Consider the following 13,008-nt stretch of genomic DNA (forward strand, 5'->3'; position numbering starts at 1 on the left):
CAGGGAGGGGTGTATCAGAGAGCGTTACAGTGAGGGGGGTATCAGTGTGACAATGAGGGGTATATCAGTGTTACAGTGAGGGGTGTTACAGTGATGGGTGTATCCGTGTTACAGTGAGGGGTGTATCAGTGTTACAGTGAGGGGTGTATCAGTGTTACAGTGAGGGGTGTATCAGTGTTACAGTGAGGGGTGTATCAGTGTTACAGTGAGGGGTATGTCAGAGAGTGTTACAGTGAGGGGTGTATCAGTGTTACAGTGAGGGGTGTATCAGTGTTACAGTGAGGGGTGTATACGTGTTACAGTGAGGGGTATATCAGAGAGTGTTACAGTGAGGGGTATATCAGAGAGTGTTACAGTGAGGGGGTATCCGAGTGTTACAGTGAGGGGTATATCAGAGAGTGTTACAGTGAGGGGTATATCAGAGAGTGTTACAGTGAGGTGTATATCAGAATGTTACAGTGAGGGGTGTATCAGAGAGTGTTACAGTGAATGGTGTATCCGTGTTACAGTGAGGGGTATATCAGAGTGTTACAGTGAGGGGTATATCAGAGAGTGTTACAGTGAGGGGTATATCAGAGAGTGTTACAGTGAGGGGTGTATCAGAGAGTGTTACAGTGAGGGGTGTATCAGAGAGTGTTACAGTGAGGGGTGTATCAGAGTGTTACAGTGAGGGGTGTATCAGAGAGTGTTACAGTGAGGGGTATATCAGAGAGTGTTACAGTGAGGGGTGTATCAGTGGTACAGTGAGGGGTATATCAGAGTGTTACAGTGAGGGGTGTATCAGTGTTACAGTGAGGGGTGTATCAGTGTTACAGTGAGGGTTGTATCAGTGTTACAGTGAGGGGTGTATCAGTGTTACAGTGAGGGGTGTATCCGAGAGTGTTACAGTGAGGGGTGTATCCGAGAGTGATATAGTGAGGGGTGTATCAGAGAGTGTTACAGTGAGGGGTGTATCAGAGTGTTACAGTGAGGGGTGTATCAGAGTGTTACAGTGAGTGGTGTATCGGTGTTACAGTGAGGGGTATATCAGAGAGTGTTACACTGAGGGATATATCAGAGAGCGTTACAGTGAGGGGTATATCAGAGAGTGTTACAGTGAGGGGTGTATCAGTGGTACAGTGAGGGGTATATCAGAGTGTTACAGTGAGGGGTGTATCGGTGTTACAGTGAGGGGTGTATCAGGGAGTGTTACAGTGAGGGGTATATCAGTGTTACAGTGAGGGGTGTATCGGTGTTACAGTGAGGGGTGTTTCGGTGTTTCAGTGAGGGGTGTATCAGAGTGTTACAGTGAGGGATATATCAGGGAGTGTTACAGTGAGGGGTGTATCAGAGAGTGTTACAGTGAGGGGTGTATCAGTGTTACAGTGAGGGGTATATCAGAGTGTTACAGTGAGGGGTGTGTCAGTGTTACAGTGAGGGGTGTATCAGTGTTACAGTGAGGGGTGTATCAGTGTTACAGTGAGGGGTATATCAGTGTTACAGTGAGGGGTGTATCCGTGTTACAGTGAGGGGTGTATCAGTGTTACAGTGAGGGGTATATCAGTGTTACAGTGAGGGGTGTATCAGTGTTACAGTGAGGGGTATATGCGAGAGTGTTACAGTGAGGGGTGTATCAGTGTTACAGTGAGGGATGTATCAGAGAGTGTTACAGTGAAGGGTGTATCCGTGTTACAGTGAGGGGTATATCAGAGAGTGTTACAGTGAGTGGTGTATCAGTGTTACAGTGAAGGGTGTATCAGTGTTACAGTGAGGGGTGTATCAGAGAGTGTTACAGTGAGGGTTGTATCGGTGTTACAGTTAGGGGTGTATCAGTGTTACAGTGAGGGGTGTATCAGTGTTACAGTGAGGGGTGTATAAGTGTTACAGTGAGGGGTGTATCAGTGTTACAGTGAGGGGTATATCAGAGGGTGTTACAGTGAGGGGTGTATCAGTGTTACAGTGAGGGGTGTGTCATTGTTACAGTGAGGGGTATATCAGAGAGTGTTACAGTGAGGGGTATATCGGTGTTACAGTGAGCGGTGTATCAGAGAGTGTTACAGTGAGGACTATATCAGAGAGTGTTACAGTGAGGGGTGTATCCGTGTTACAGTGAGGGGTATATCAGAGAGTGTTACAGTGAGGGGTGTATCAGTGTTAAAGTGAGGGGTTTATCAGAGTGTTACAGTGAGGGGTGTATCAGTGTTACAGTGAGGGTGTATCAGTGTTACAGTGAGGGGTGTATCCGAGAGTGTTCCAGTGAGGGGAATATCAGAGAGTGTTACAGTGAGGGTTGTATCAGAGAGTGTTACAGTGAGGGGTGTATCCGTGTTACAGTGAGGGGTATATCAGAGAGTGTTACAGTGAGGGATATATCAGAGAGCGTTACAGTGAGGGGTATATCAGAGAGTGTTACAGTGAGGGGTATATCAGAGTGTTACAGTGCGGGGTATATCAGAGTGTTACAGTGAGGGGTGTATCGGTGTTACAGTGAGGGGTGTATCAGAGGGTGTTACAGTGAGGGGTGTATCAGTGTTACAGTGAGGGGTATATCAGAGAGCGTTACAGTGAGAGGTGTATCAGAGTGTTACAGTGAGGTGTGTATCGGTGTTACAGTGAGGGGTATATCAGTGTTACAGTGAGGGGTGTATCGGTGTTACAGTGAGGGTTGTTTCGGTGTTTCAGTGAGGGGTGTATCAGTGTTACAGTTAGGGGTATATCAGAGAGTGTTACAGTGAGGGGTGTATCAGAGAGTGTTACAGTGAGGTGTATATCAGAGAATGTTACCGTGAGGGGTGTATCGGTGTTACAGTGAGGGGTGTATCGGTGTTACAGTGAGGGGTGTATCAGTGTTACAGTGAGGGGTATATCAGAGTGTTACGGTGAGGGATATGGGGCATATCAGAGTGTTACAGTGAGGTGAGGGGGCTATATCAGACAATATTACGGTGAGGGGTATATCAGAGAGTTATGGTGAGGGAAGGGTATATCAGAGTGTTACGGTGAGGGGTATGGGGTATATCAGAAAGTGTTACAGTGAGAGGTGTGGGGTGTATATCAGTGTTACAGTGAGGGGTGCAATGTATATCGAGGAGCATTACATTTGGTGATCTATTCCTCCATAACACAAGGACCTGTTGTGCTGTGTAACTCAGACTGTGCTGTCCCTTCTGTGAACCCGTTTCCATGTTTAGCCGGGCTGGATCTTGTAGGATTGGTGCCGCTTTGTATTTGTACTGTCTGCGGAATCTCGTGAGCTCTGTTTTTGTGCCCTTGCCACCAGGTACAATGGACGGGCCAGCCGTGCCCAAATTTCCACCTGCTGGTCTGCTGTGCCATCCTGGATTCCGAGCGCGATGCGCTGATGAACCCCAACTATGGTTTCAATGAAATACTCAAGGTAAAACCATCAGATATTTATGAAATTTCCTTCCATTTAAAATATAATATCCTCTTCTATTTGGGTTCCATCTCTTTCCATATTCAGTGCCAGTGTGTAGGGAGCTGCCACTGAAAGCAGTTCAACTTCCAGTTATGGTGACTTCCGTTCATTGATGACACAGTAATGTGGGTGAGACGTCCGTATGTGCAATGTTAATATCTACGCACACATTCTTACTTGTCTGCACTCAGTAATGTTGCTAATTGACTTTCCCAGTGCGCTTCAGTTTGCCCGAAGTCAGATGGAGAATTGGAAAATGCTGCCCCCCTACATCCCCCGTCCCCCAATTCCCCGTGCCATTTGTAACCCATGTCTAACAGGTGCCTGTATCTGAGCTCCTCTCCTGCTATTTTTCAGCACATCAACGAGCTGACCATGAGATTGAATGTGGAGGACATCATCTGCCGGGCTGAAGCCATCTTTCACCAGCTAGCAGCCTGTCCGGTGAGTGAATGTGCACGGGAAATGACCAATTAATCTTTTTGCTGAATAAGGATGTTTTGTCGAAGCTTTTCATCTTGCACTCATCAGGGCAATTGCAAGAATGCCAATATCCGTGGAAACAACAACTTTATATTGTATGAGTAAAGGGTGCTGATTGGTTGGCAAGTGAACTCTGGTCTGGTCGTCAGAATCGTTGTCATAGGGAATGTACCAGTTAATGGTGACTGACAGTTAACTGCAAAACATTGGTTGAAAATACACAGGGAGGGCGGAACGGCGGTGCAGTAGTTCGTTCCCGCCCCCGGGTTTCAGTCCGTGTGGAATTTGCACATTCTCCCGGTGCCTGCCTGGGTCTCACCCCCACAACTCAAAGATGTGCAAGATAGGTGGATTGACCATGCTAAATTGCCCCTTAATTGGGAAAAAATATAATTGTCCTGTTCTTTTCAAACAGCAAGAACATGCACGCACATTGCATCTGTTTCAGCCAAACAAAATCAGTAATGGCCATTCGCTGATTTATTCCTTTGACCAATCGGAGTCAAACTGCCTGGTTTAAATTTTCAAATCATGCTTGGCACTTAACCGTTAGTCACTGGTGCATTTTCCAAGGCAGTGCCTCTACCAGTCGGAGTCCACTTGCTAACCAATCGCCACTCTCTTCTCGTACAATTAAAAGTTGTTTACCCTGCCATTGGTATTCTTGTGATTGCCGTGATGACTGCAAGATGAAAAAGTTTTAACAAAATGTCATTTTCCACCAAGCTCCCATTCCGTGCGGCCAAATGGACTATTCATCTTTCTTTTCAGTGGGCCGGTCCCCGACAGATAAAAGATGTGAATCTGAGCGGCAGTGGGGAAAGAGAGTTCAATGTTTCCCAGTCTTGTTCAGACTGGAATGACAAAAATACTCTTCTTTTTTCATATATAGATAGGGGCTGAACAAAATCTGAGGAGCTGAGGACACTAGTGAGTGGAAGTCATTGATGTATTTCACAGGGGCAGTGATAAGTAATTGAGGGACATTTTTTTAAAAATTGCTTTCATGGGATGTGGTCATCATTGGCCAGCATTTGTTGCCCATCCCTAATTGTCCTTGAACTGAGTGACCTGCTCGGCCATTTCAGGGGGCCCCCCTGCATTGCTGCGGGTCTGAAGTCACGTGTAGGCCAGACCGGATTAGGACGGCAGATTTCCTTCCCCTGAAGAACATTAGTGAACCAGATGTTTTTTTTAACGACAATCGATGATAGTTTTATGGTCCCCGTTACTTTCAATTTCATTCATTGAATTTAAATTTTACAGCTGCCATGCCTGGATTTGAATCCATGTTCCCGGAGCATTGCCTGCCTCTCTGCATGAATAGTCCTCTAATAATAATAATGATAATCTTTATTAGTGTCATAAGTAGGCTTACATTAACACTGCGATAAAGTTACTGTGACAAGTCCCTAGTCGCCACATTCCGGCGCCTGTTCGGGTACACAGAGGGAGAATTCAGAATGTCCAATTCTCCTAACAAGCACGTCTTTCGGGACTTGTGGGAGGAAACCGGAGCACCCGGAGGAAACCCACGCAGACACTGGGAGAACGTGCAGACTCCGCAGACAGTGACCCAAGCCGGGAATTGAACCCGGGACCCTGGAGCTGTGAAGCAACAGTGCTAACCACTGTGTTTCTGTGTTTCACCAGACTGAAAACAGCTGAGCTGAACAATGGAAATGTCTATAAAGGGTGGGTAGGGGAGCCTCCACAAATTAATTAGAGAGAAAATTTGGGGACATAATGTTGAAGTGTAAAATAACAAAAGACTGGACATAAACAAGCGGTCTCAGACTGAAAGGCATCGCACCTTGGAGCTGCGATTCGATGGATGAGTTGGGCGGGGCAGGGTGGAGAAGGGGAATGGGGGGGCGGGGTGGAGAGGGGGAATGGGGGGGGCGGGGTGGAGAAGGGGAATGAGGGGGGGGCGGGGTGGAGAAGGGGAATGAGGGGGGGCGGGGTGGAGAATGGGAATGGGGGGGTGGAGAATGGGAATATGGGGGAGGGTGGAGAAGGGGAATGGGGGGGCGGGGTGGCGAAGGGGAAAGGGGGAGCGTGGCGGAGAAGGTGAATGGGGGGGGCGGGCTGGAGATGGGGGAGGGTGGAGGAGGGGAATGGGAGAGCGGGGTGGAGAAGTGGAATGGGGGCAGGGTAGAGAATGGGAAATGGGGGGTGGGGTGGAGAATGGGAATGGGGGGGCGGGGTGGAGATGGGGGAGGGTGGAGAAGGGGAATGGGAGAGCGGGGTGGAGAAGGGGAATGGGAGAGCGGGGTAGAGAAGGGGAATGGGGGTCGGGGTGGAGAAGGGGAATGGGGGAGGGTGGAGAAGAGGAATGGGGGCAGGGTAGAGAATGGGAAATGGGGGGTGGGGTGGAGAATGGGAATGGGGGGGCGGGGTGGAGATGGGGGAGGGTGGAGAAGGGGAATGGGGGGGGGCGGGGTGGAGAAGGGGAATGGGGGGAGGGGGGAGAAGGGGAATGGGGGAGGAGGGTGGAGAAGGGGAATGGGGGGAGGGTGGAAAAGGGGAATGGGGGGGGAGGGTGGAGAAGGGGAATGGGGGGAGGGTGGAGAAGGGGAATGGGGGGAGGGTGGAGAAGGGGAATGGAGGGGCGGGGTGGAGAAGGGGAATGGAGGGGCGGGGGTGGAGAAGGGAAATGGGGGGGGCGGGGTGGAGAAAGGGAATGAGGGGGAGGGTGGAGAAGGGGAATGGGGGGGCTGGGTGGAGAATGGGAATGGGGGAGAGTGGAGAAGGGGAATGGGGAGGGTGGAGAATGGGAATAGGGCGGGGTGGAGAAGGGGAATAGGGCGGGGTGGAGAAGGGGAATGGGGAGGGTGGAGAAGGGGAATGCGGGGGCTGGGTGGAGAAGGGGAATGGGGGGAGAGTGGAGAAGGGGAATGGGGAGGGTGGAGAATGGGAATAGGGCGGGGTGGAGAAGGGGAATAGGGCGGGGTGGAGAAGGGGAATGGGGAGGGTGGAGAAGGGGAATGGGGAGGGTGGAGAAGGGGAATAGGGCGGGGTGGAGAAGGGGAATGGGGAGGGTGGAGAAGGGGAATGGGGGAGGGTGGAGAAGGGGAATGGGGGGCGTGGTGGAGAAGGGGAATGGGGGGTGGGGTGGAGAAGGGGAATGGGGGGAGGGGGGAGAAAGGGAATGGGGGGCGGGGTGGAGAAGGAATGGGGGGAGGGGGAGAAGGGGAAGGGGTGGAGAAGGGGAATTGGGGGAGGGGGTGAAGGAATGGGGGGGCGGGGTGGAGAAGGAATGGGGAGGTGGGGTGGAGAAGGAATGGGGAGGTGGGGTGGAGAAGGAATGGGGGGGCGGGGTGGAGAAGGGGAATGGGGGGGAGGGTGGAGAAGGGGAATGGGGGGGGCGGGGTGGAGAAGGTGAATGGAGGGGGCGGGGTGGAGAAGGGGAATGGGGGGGCGTGGTGGAGAAGGGGAATGGGGAGAGGGTGGAGAAGGGGAAGAGAGGGTGGAGAAGGGGAATGGGGGAGGGTGGAGAAGGAGAATGGGGGGCGGGGTGGAGAAGGGGAATGGGGGAGGGTGGAGAAGGGGAATGGAGGGACAGACGCGGAAAGAGGGACGGAGGGAGGAGGGGTGATCGGCACAAGGTGAGAGATGCTTCCACCTCTCCCCAATGAAGATTGCCGAGGTGGAGAGCTGATCACTGTCTTTCCTCTGTCTGAACAGCAACTTCAAAGGGGCGTACGGCAGATCCTGGGTCTGGCGGAGGACACCACCCCGACCCCCAGCCCCAGCTCAGGCTCTGGCATCGGCAGCTCCCCCCAGGCCCTGTCCCCCAGCCAGACGCACGAGTCGGAGCTGACGGACAGTGCCTCGCACAGCCTGCCCGACAGCAGCATCGAGATTCTGCACACCGAGGACGGCACCGTCGAATCCGCCCAGAGCCCGTAAGTGCCAGGGACGGGCAAGGGGGGCCGGCACCTGTCCCTGACGGGGGAACCTAAATCTGGACGAGGACATTTCGAAACACTTTTTCACCAAAGCCTTGAGCGGGAGGTTTACTGCAAAACTTTGGAAACGTGACAGAATCCATCTGGTTAATTCCCATACAAATGGGCAACATCCTTTCTCCACCGAGTGAGCTTTGATCTGGATGGTTGATAGCTTGTTTCAATTCCCAATTCCTGTTGGACTTCTGAAGGAAGCTAACAGACCATTTGGAACATAACTAACTATAACATTGTAGAATGCAGTTCCTCCCTCCCTTATACTGTTTTTCTGAGGAATTATACATAATTTCTATTTTGTGGGGGAGGCAGGTTTGTCGGCAAGGGGAGAGTAAACGATACGTAAGGCAGCTCTTTGCCATCCATCCCTTTAGCTCTGCCTGTTGGCCGAGTGAAACCAAATCCTTCTCTTTCTGTCCAAGGTAAATACGGGACAGCCGTCAGTGTTAACAGGATTTAATTGTAGCTTAATGGTGGGAGAAAGTGAAATACTTGCCCGCTGAACACCCTAACAGCACGCCACTCCCCTTCAGTCCCATGGTCTTCCAATGCATTGTCAGCCTCCAGGCGCAATGACTCGATTCCCCAAGTCTGCCAGTCGACTTATAGTTCCCGGTTTAAGACGAGCCTTCCTTGCGTTTGGTGTTGGCCATCCTTCAGACGAGACGGGTGTGAAGGGATACCGTTACCGTGACAGCATAAATCAGACTGAGGAATCCATCCCTCCAAACTGGGGTTTTGTGCCTGAGGATAGGATGACAGTCTGGTTTCAGCAATCTAGGGTCAGTGATTCTAGGCCAGCTCGGAAACCCCGTGAGCTGTGAGCATCCCACAACGTCGAGCGGTATTGGCTGGCAGGAGATATCCTGAGACCAGGCTGCTGACATAATTTTTTTCATTGTGCCAGCGGGAAACTAGTTGCAATTGGGTCACCTCCAAATCATTCGGTACGAACCTCATTTCACAAAAGGCTGGCACTTGACCCGTTGGTTTGAATCCGATGGCTATACCTGGGGTTAAACTAATGGACCAACGCTGGCAACTCGCTATGAAACTCGTTTCCCTTCAATCTATTCTGTTTCAAGAAGAATCTTTCCCAGCTTCTGCGCAATTAAATTAATTTTTCCCCATGCTCTGTCCTCGAGAGGCACTGAGTACCACACACCCAGTGGGTTGTAGGCCTGTAGCCAGTGAGACCATGCGATGAATGCCTGCTATCCTCCACTGCATCCGTTTACCCTACGCGATGGCAGCTGCGTTCTTCAGCGCTCCAGGAGGTGGGGGATAAGAAACTAGTTGCTCAACGGGTCTGCAGTAACCGTGGCAGCAGTCCCTGTCCATTTTAAGTGTGCAGGGGAGGGTGGGAATGACAGATTGGAGGGAAGGAGCAGCATGCTTAGCTTGTCAAGTGTCGGGAAGAAACAAGCAAATGGGCTGCTGGAGGAGATCTGATGGCCCCAGGATTGGTCAGTCGCTGAAGGGTAAGGCCCGTGAAACCCATGAAACAAATGCCTCATTTTGTATCATCCCCAGCACAATCCTGTGCTTTACCCCCCCCCCCCCCACTATCCCGCCCCCCTCAGGTGGTAATGAGTGTCTTTTAATCACCCACATTCCACACACACGTGTAAAAGATTCATGACACCTGCTCACAACTGGCTCAGTTGACGAGACTGTCGCTTTGACTCTCAATCGGATATTCCAGGCCAACTTTGCGCGTAACCTGTGTTGTCGTTCCGGTGCCATCCTGAGGGGACACTGCTCTGCCAGGGGTGCCACCTCTAATTCACCTGTGGCATTACGCCAAGTCCATCCATTCAGATGCGCTGAATAATAAACCCAACAGCCCTAATTGGAGAAAAAAATGAGTTTTCCCAACGCCGTAGCCAACATTCCTCCCTCAATTTAACACAAGCCAATACTGATTAACCAGTTGTTCACTTGTTGCTCTCTTGGAGAACTTTGCTATTGCAGAAAATGTCTGCATATTAACCTCCGTGTTTGACTCTAATTAAGTGCTTTGAGTCACTTCTGTGTTAAGATGCTATATATGCAATGGATTTTTTTCCAGTAAAATATTTACAGTGATGCTGGTAGATTTGGCTCTGAGACATCCTCTGAATTGCCACCAATGTGGGGAACCAGCGAACGAGACATCCAAAGGCTTTTTGTTCTGCGCCTGAACTTTAACAACCCGTGATTTTATTCCATCTAAAAATTGGTTGGAAGACCTTCTTTAATAGACGCTAGTTTTATGTTAAAGATACTTACAAAACCAATGTAATCGGTACATCTAATTTAATGTGTGTCTTACAAATTTATCTTCAATTGTGTCAGTCCAATGGAATGGTGATATGTTATTCTCACAACTTCAAATTAGGTTTAGAGTGAGTGGAGTGAACAGAGTAACGTCCCCTCTCTGTGTCCCAGTGCAGGCTGGTTAACCTTGTTTTACCCATTCACTGGGGTTTCTCTTTTTTTAACGTCAAAAAGTTCTATTCCAAACTATTCGATCCTCTTGGTAGTGGGCCTGCCACAGAGAGCTGCCACGACTTTTCCATCCTAAAGATCAGGTAAATGGCAAATATCGCATGTGCTGTTCTTTCATAGGACCAAGAGCAGTTCTTTGGAGGGAGCTATACTCTGTATCTAACCCTGTGCTGTACCTGTCCTGGGAGTGTTTGATGGGGACAGTGTAGAGGGAGCTTTACTCTGTATCTAATCCCGTGCTGTACCTGTCCTGGGAGAGTTTGATGGGGACAGTGTAGAGAGGGTTTTACTCTGTATCTAACCTGTGCTGTACCTGTCCTGGGGGTGTTTGATGGGGACAGTGTAGAGGGAGCTTTACTCTGTATCTAATCCCGTGCTGTACCTGTCCTGGGAGAGTTTGATGGGGGACAGTGTAGAGAGGGTTTTACTCTGTATCTAACCTGTGCTGTACCTGCCCTGGGAGTGTTTGAGGGGGACAGTGTAGAGAGGGTTTTACTCTGTATCTAACCCTGTGCTGTACCTGTCCTGGGGGTGTTTGATGGGGACAGTGTAGAGGGAGCTTTACTCTGTATCTAATCCCGTGCTGTACCTGTCCTGGGAGAGTTTGATGGGGACAGTGTAGAGAGGGTTTTACTCTGTATCTAACCTGTGCTGTACCTGCCCTGGGAGTGTTTGATGGGGACAGTGTAGAGAGGGTTTTACTCTGTATCTAACCCCGTGCTGTACCTGTCCTGGGAGTGTTTGATGGGGACAGTGTAGAGAGGGTTTTACTCTGTATCTAACCTGTGCTGTACCTGCCCTGGGAGTGTTTGATGGGGACAATGTAGAGGGACCTTTACTCTTTATCTAACCCCGTGCTGTACCTGTCCTGGGAGTGTTTGATGGGGACAGTGTAGAGAGGGTTTTACTCTGTATCTAACCTGTGCTGTACCTGCCCTGGGAGTGTTTGATGGGGACAGTGTAGAGAGGGTTTTACTCTGTATCTAACCCGTGCTGTACCTGCCCTGGGAGTGTTTGATGGGGACAGTGTAGAGAGGGGTTTTTACTCTGTATCTAACCTGTGCTGTACCTGCCCTGGGAGTGTTTGATGGGGACAGTGTAGAGAGGGTTTTACTCTGTATCTAACCTGTGCTGTACCTGCCCTGGGAGTGTTTGATGGAGACAGTGTAGAGAGGGTTTTACTCTGTATCTAGCCCGTGCTGTACCTGCCCTGGGAGTGTTTGATGGAGACAGTGTAGAGAGGGTTTTACTCTGTATCTAACCCGTGCTGTACCTGCCCTGGGAGTGTTTGATGGGGACAGTGTAGAGAGGGTTTTACTCTGTATCTAACCCCGTGTTGTACGTGTCCTGGGAGTGTTTGATGGAGATAGTGTAGAGGGAGCTTTACTCTGTATCTAACCCCGTGCTGTACCTGTCCTGGGAGTGTTTGATGGGGACAGTGTAGAGGGAGCTTTACTCTGTATCTAACCCTGTGCTGTACCTGTCCTGGGAGTGTTTGATGGGGACAGTGTAGAGGGAGCTTTACTCTGTACCTAACCCCGTGCTGTACCTGTCCTGGGAGTGTTTGATGGGGACAGTGTAGAGGGAGCTTCACTCTGTATCTAACCCCGTGCTGTACCTGTCCTGGGAGTGTTTGATGGGGACAGTGTAGAGGGAGCTTTACTCTGTATCTAACCCCGTGCTGTACCTGTCCTGGGAGTGTTTGATGGGGACAGTGTAGAGGGAGCTTTACTCTGTATCTAACCCCGTGCTGTACCTGTCCTGGGAGTGTTTGATGGGGACAGTGTAGAGGAAGCTTTACTCTGTATCTAATCCTGTGCTGTACCTGTCCTGGGAGTGATTTATACTGTGGTTGGGTGCTTGAAGCAGAAAGTTTCAAGTGCACTGATTTGACCCATAAAATATCTAGCTTGGGCAAACGCCTTCCGTAAGCAACATTGTGTGCAGATGCACAAAAACGAGATAATGAGGCTAGATCTGGCTCAAACCCTGTAAACTCTTTTTTATTCTTGGATGGGGCATCGCTGGCGAGACCAGCATTTATTGCCCATCCCTAATTGCCCTAGAGAATGCCTGGTTGCAGGAAGGACTGGTTCTTTATGAGAAAGCTGACATTGTGCTATCTGGTGAGGTAACCCTTTGTGCTGCCTTGGAAATCACAACCATCATTAGTCCGAAAAATGACTAGGGCTTGGACCTTGTCCTGGAGGACTCGGGTTAGCTTAACCCTGAGCTGTATCACCACCCTTCAACATGCTGTATACAACGCTGCTTAACCCTACAGGAGGCTGGCAAAGGGTTAAATCTGTGTTCCCTTTGACTTCTGTGTCACCAGAGGCGTGCAGTTGGGTTGAAAGTTCAATGGTTGTGATGTGATCAAAACTGGATGATCGAGCTGATTTGTGACAATTAACACTAATTATAAAGTATGGATATATCTTTATGCTGCTCTGATTTATTGTGTGTGTTTCCGTTTCCAATTGACTCCTTCCTCAGCCTCGACAGCACTGTCTCTTTTTTTTTGGGGGGGGGAAAGGTTACAGGTATCCGCTACCTTTTGCACCAAGAAGGGTCTCCTGAAATCGCCCCAGAACGGCCTGGTTCGAATTTCAGCGTTGCTCGCACTCCTCCCCGAGGATCACCGGTTTT

At 50.2% G+C, this 13,008-nt stretch overlaps 1 protein-coding gene across 1 annotated transcript in view; it reads left to right on the forward strand.

The window, feature by feature from the left end:
* tbc1d17 (TBC1 domain family, member 17) overlaps positions 1-12,802 on the forward strand; it is a 133,247-nt gene extending 120,445 nt beyond the window's left edge. The window contains exons 15-17 of the mRNA XM_072492372.1: positions 3,260-3,376; positions 3,776-3,862; positions 7,589-12,802. Of these exons, the coding sequence (XP_072348473.1) occupies positions 3,260-3,376; positions 3,776-3,862; positions 7,589-7,813 (429 nt within the window). The 3' untranslated portion in view covers positions 7,814-12,802. The remainder of the gene's footprint in view (positions 1-3,259; positions 3,377-3,775; positions 3,863-7,588) is intronic.
* The last annotated feature ends 206 nt before the right edge of the window (positions 12,803-13,008 follow it).

This window comes from Scyliorhinus torazame, chromosome 29, assembly GCF_047496885.1.
Source record: "Scyliorhinus torazame isolate Kashiwa2021f chromosome 29, sScyTor2.1, whole genome shotgun sequence".
NCBI lineage: Eukaryota > Metazoa > Chordata > Chondrichthyes > Carcharhiniformes > Scyliorhinidae > Scyliorhinus > Scyliorhinus torazame.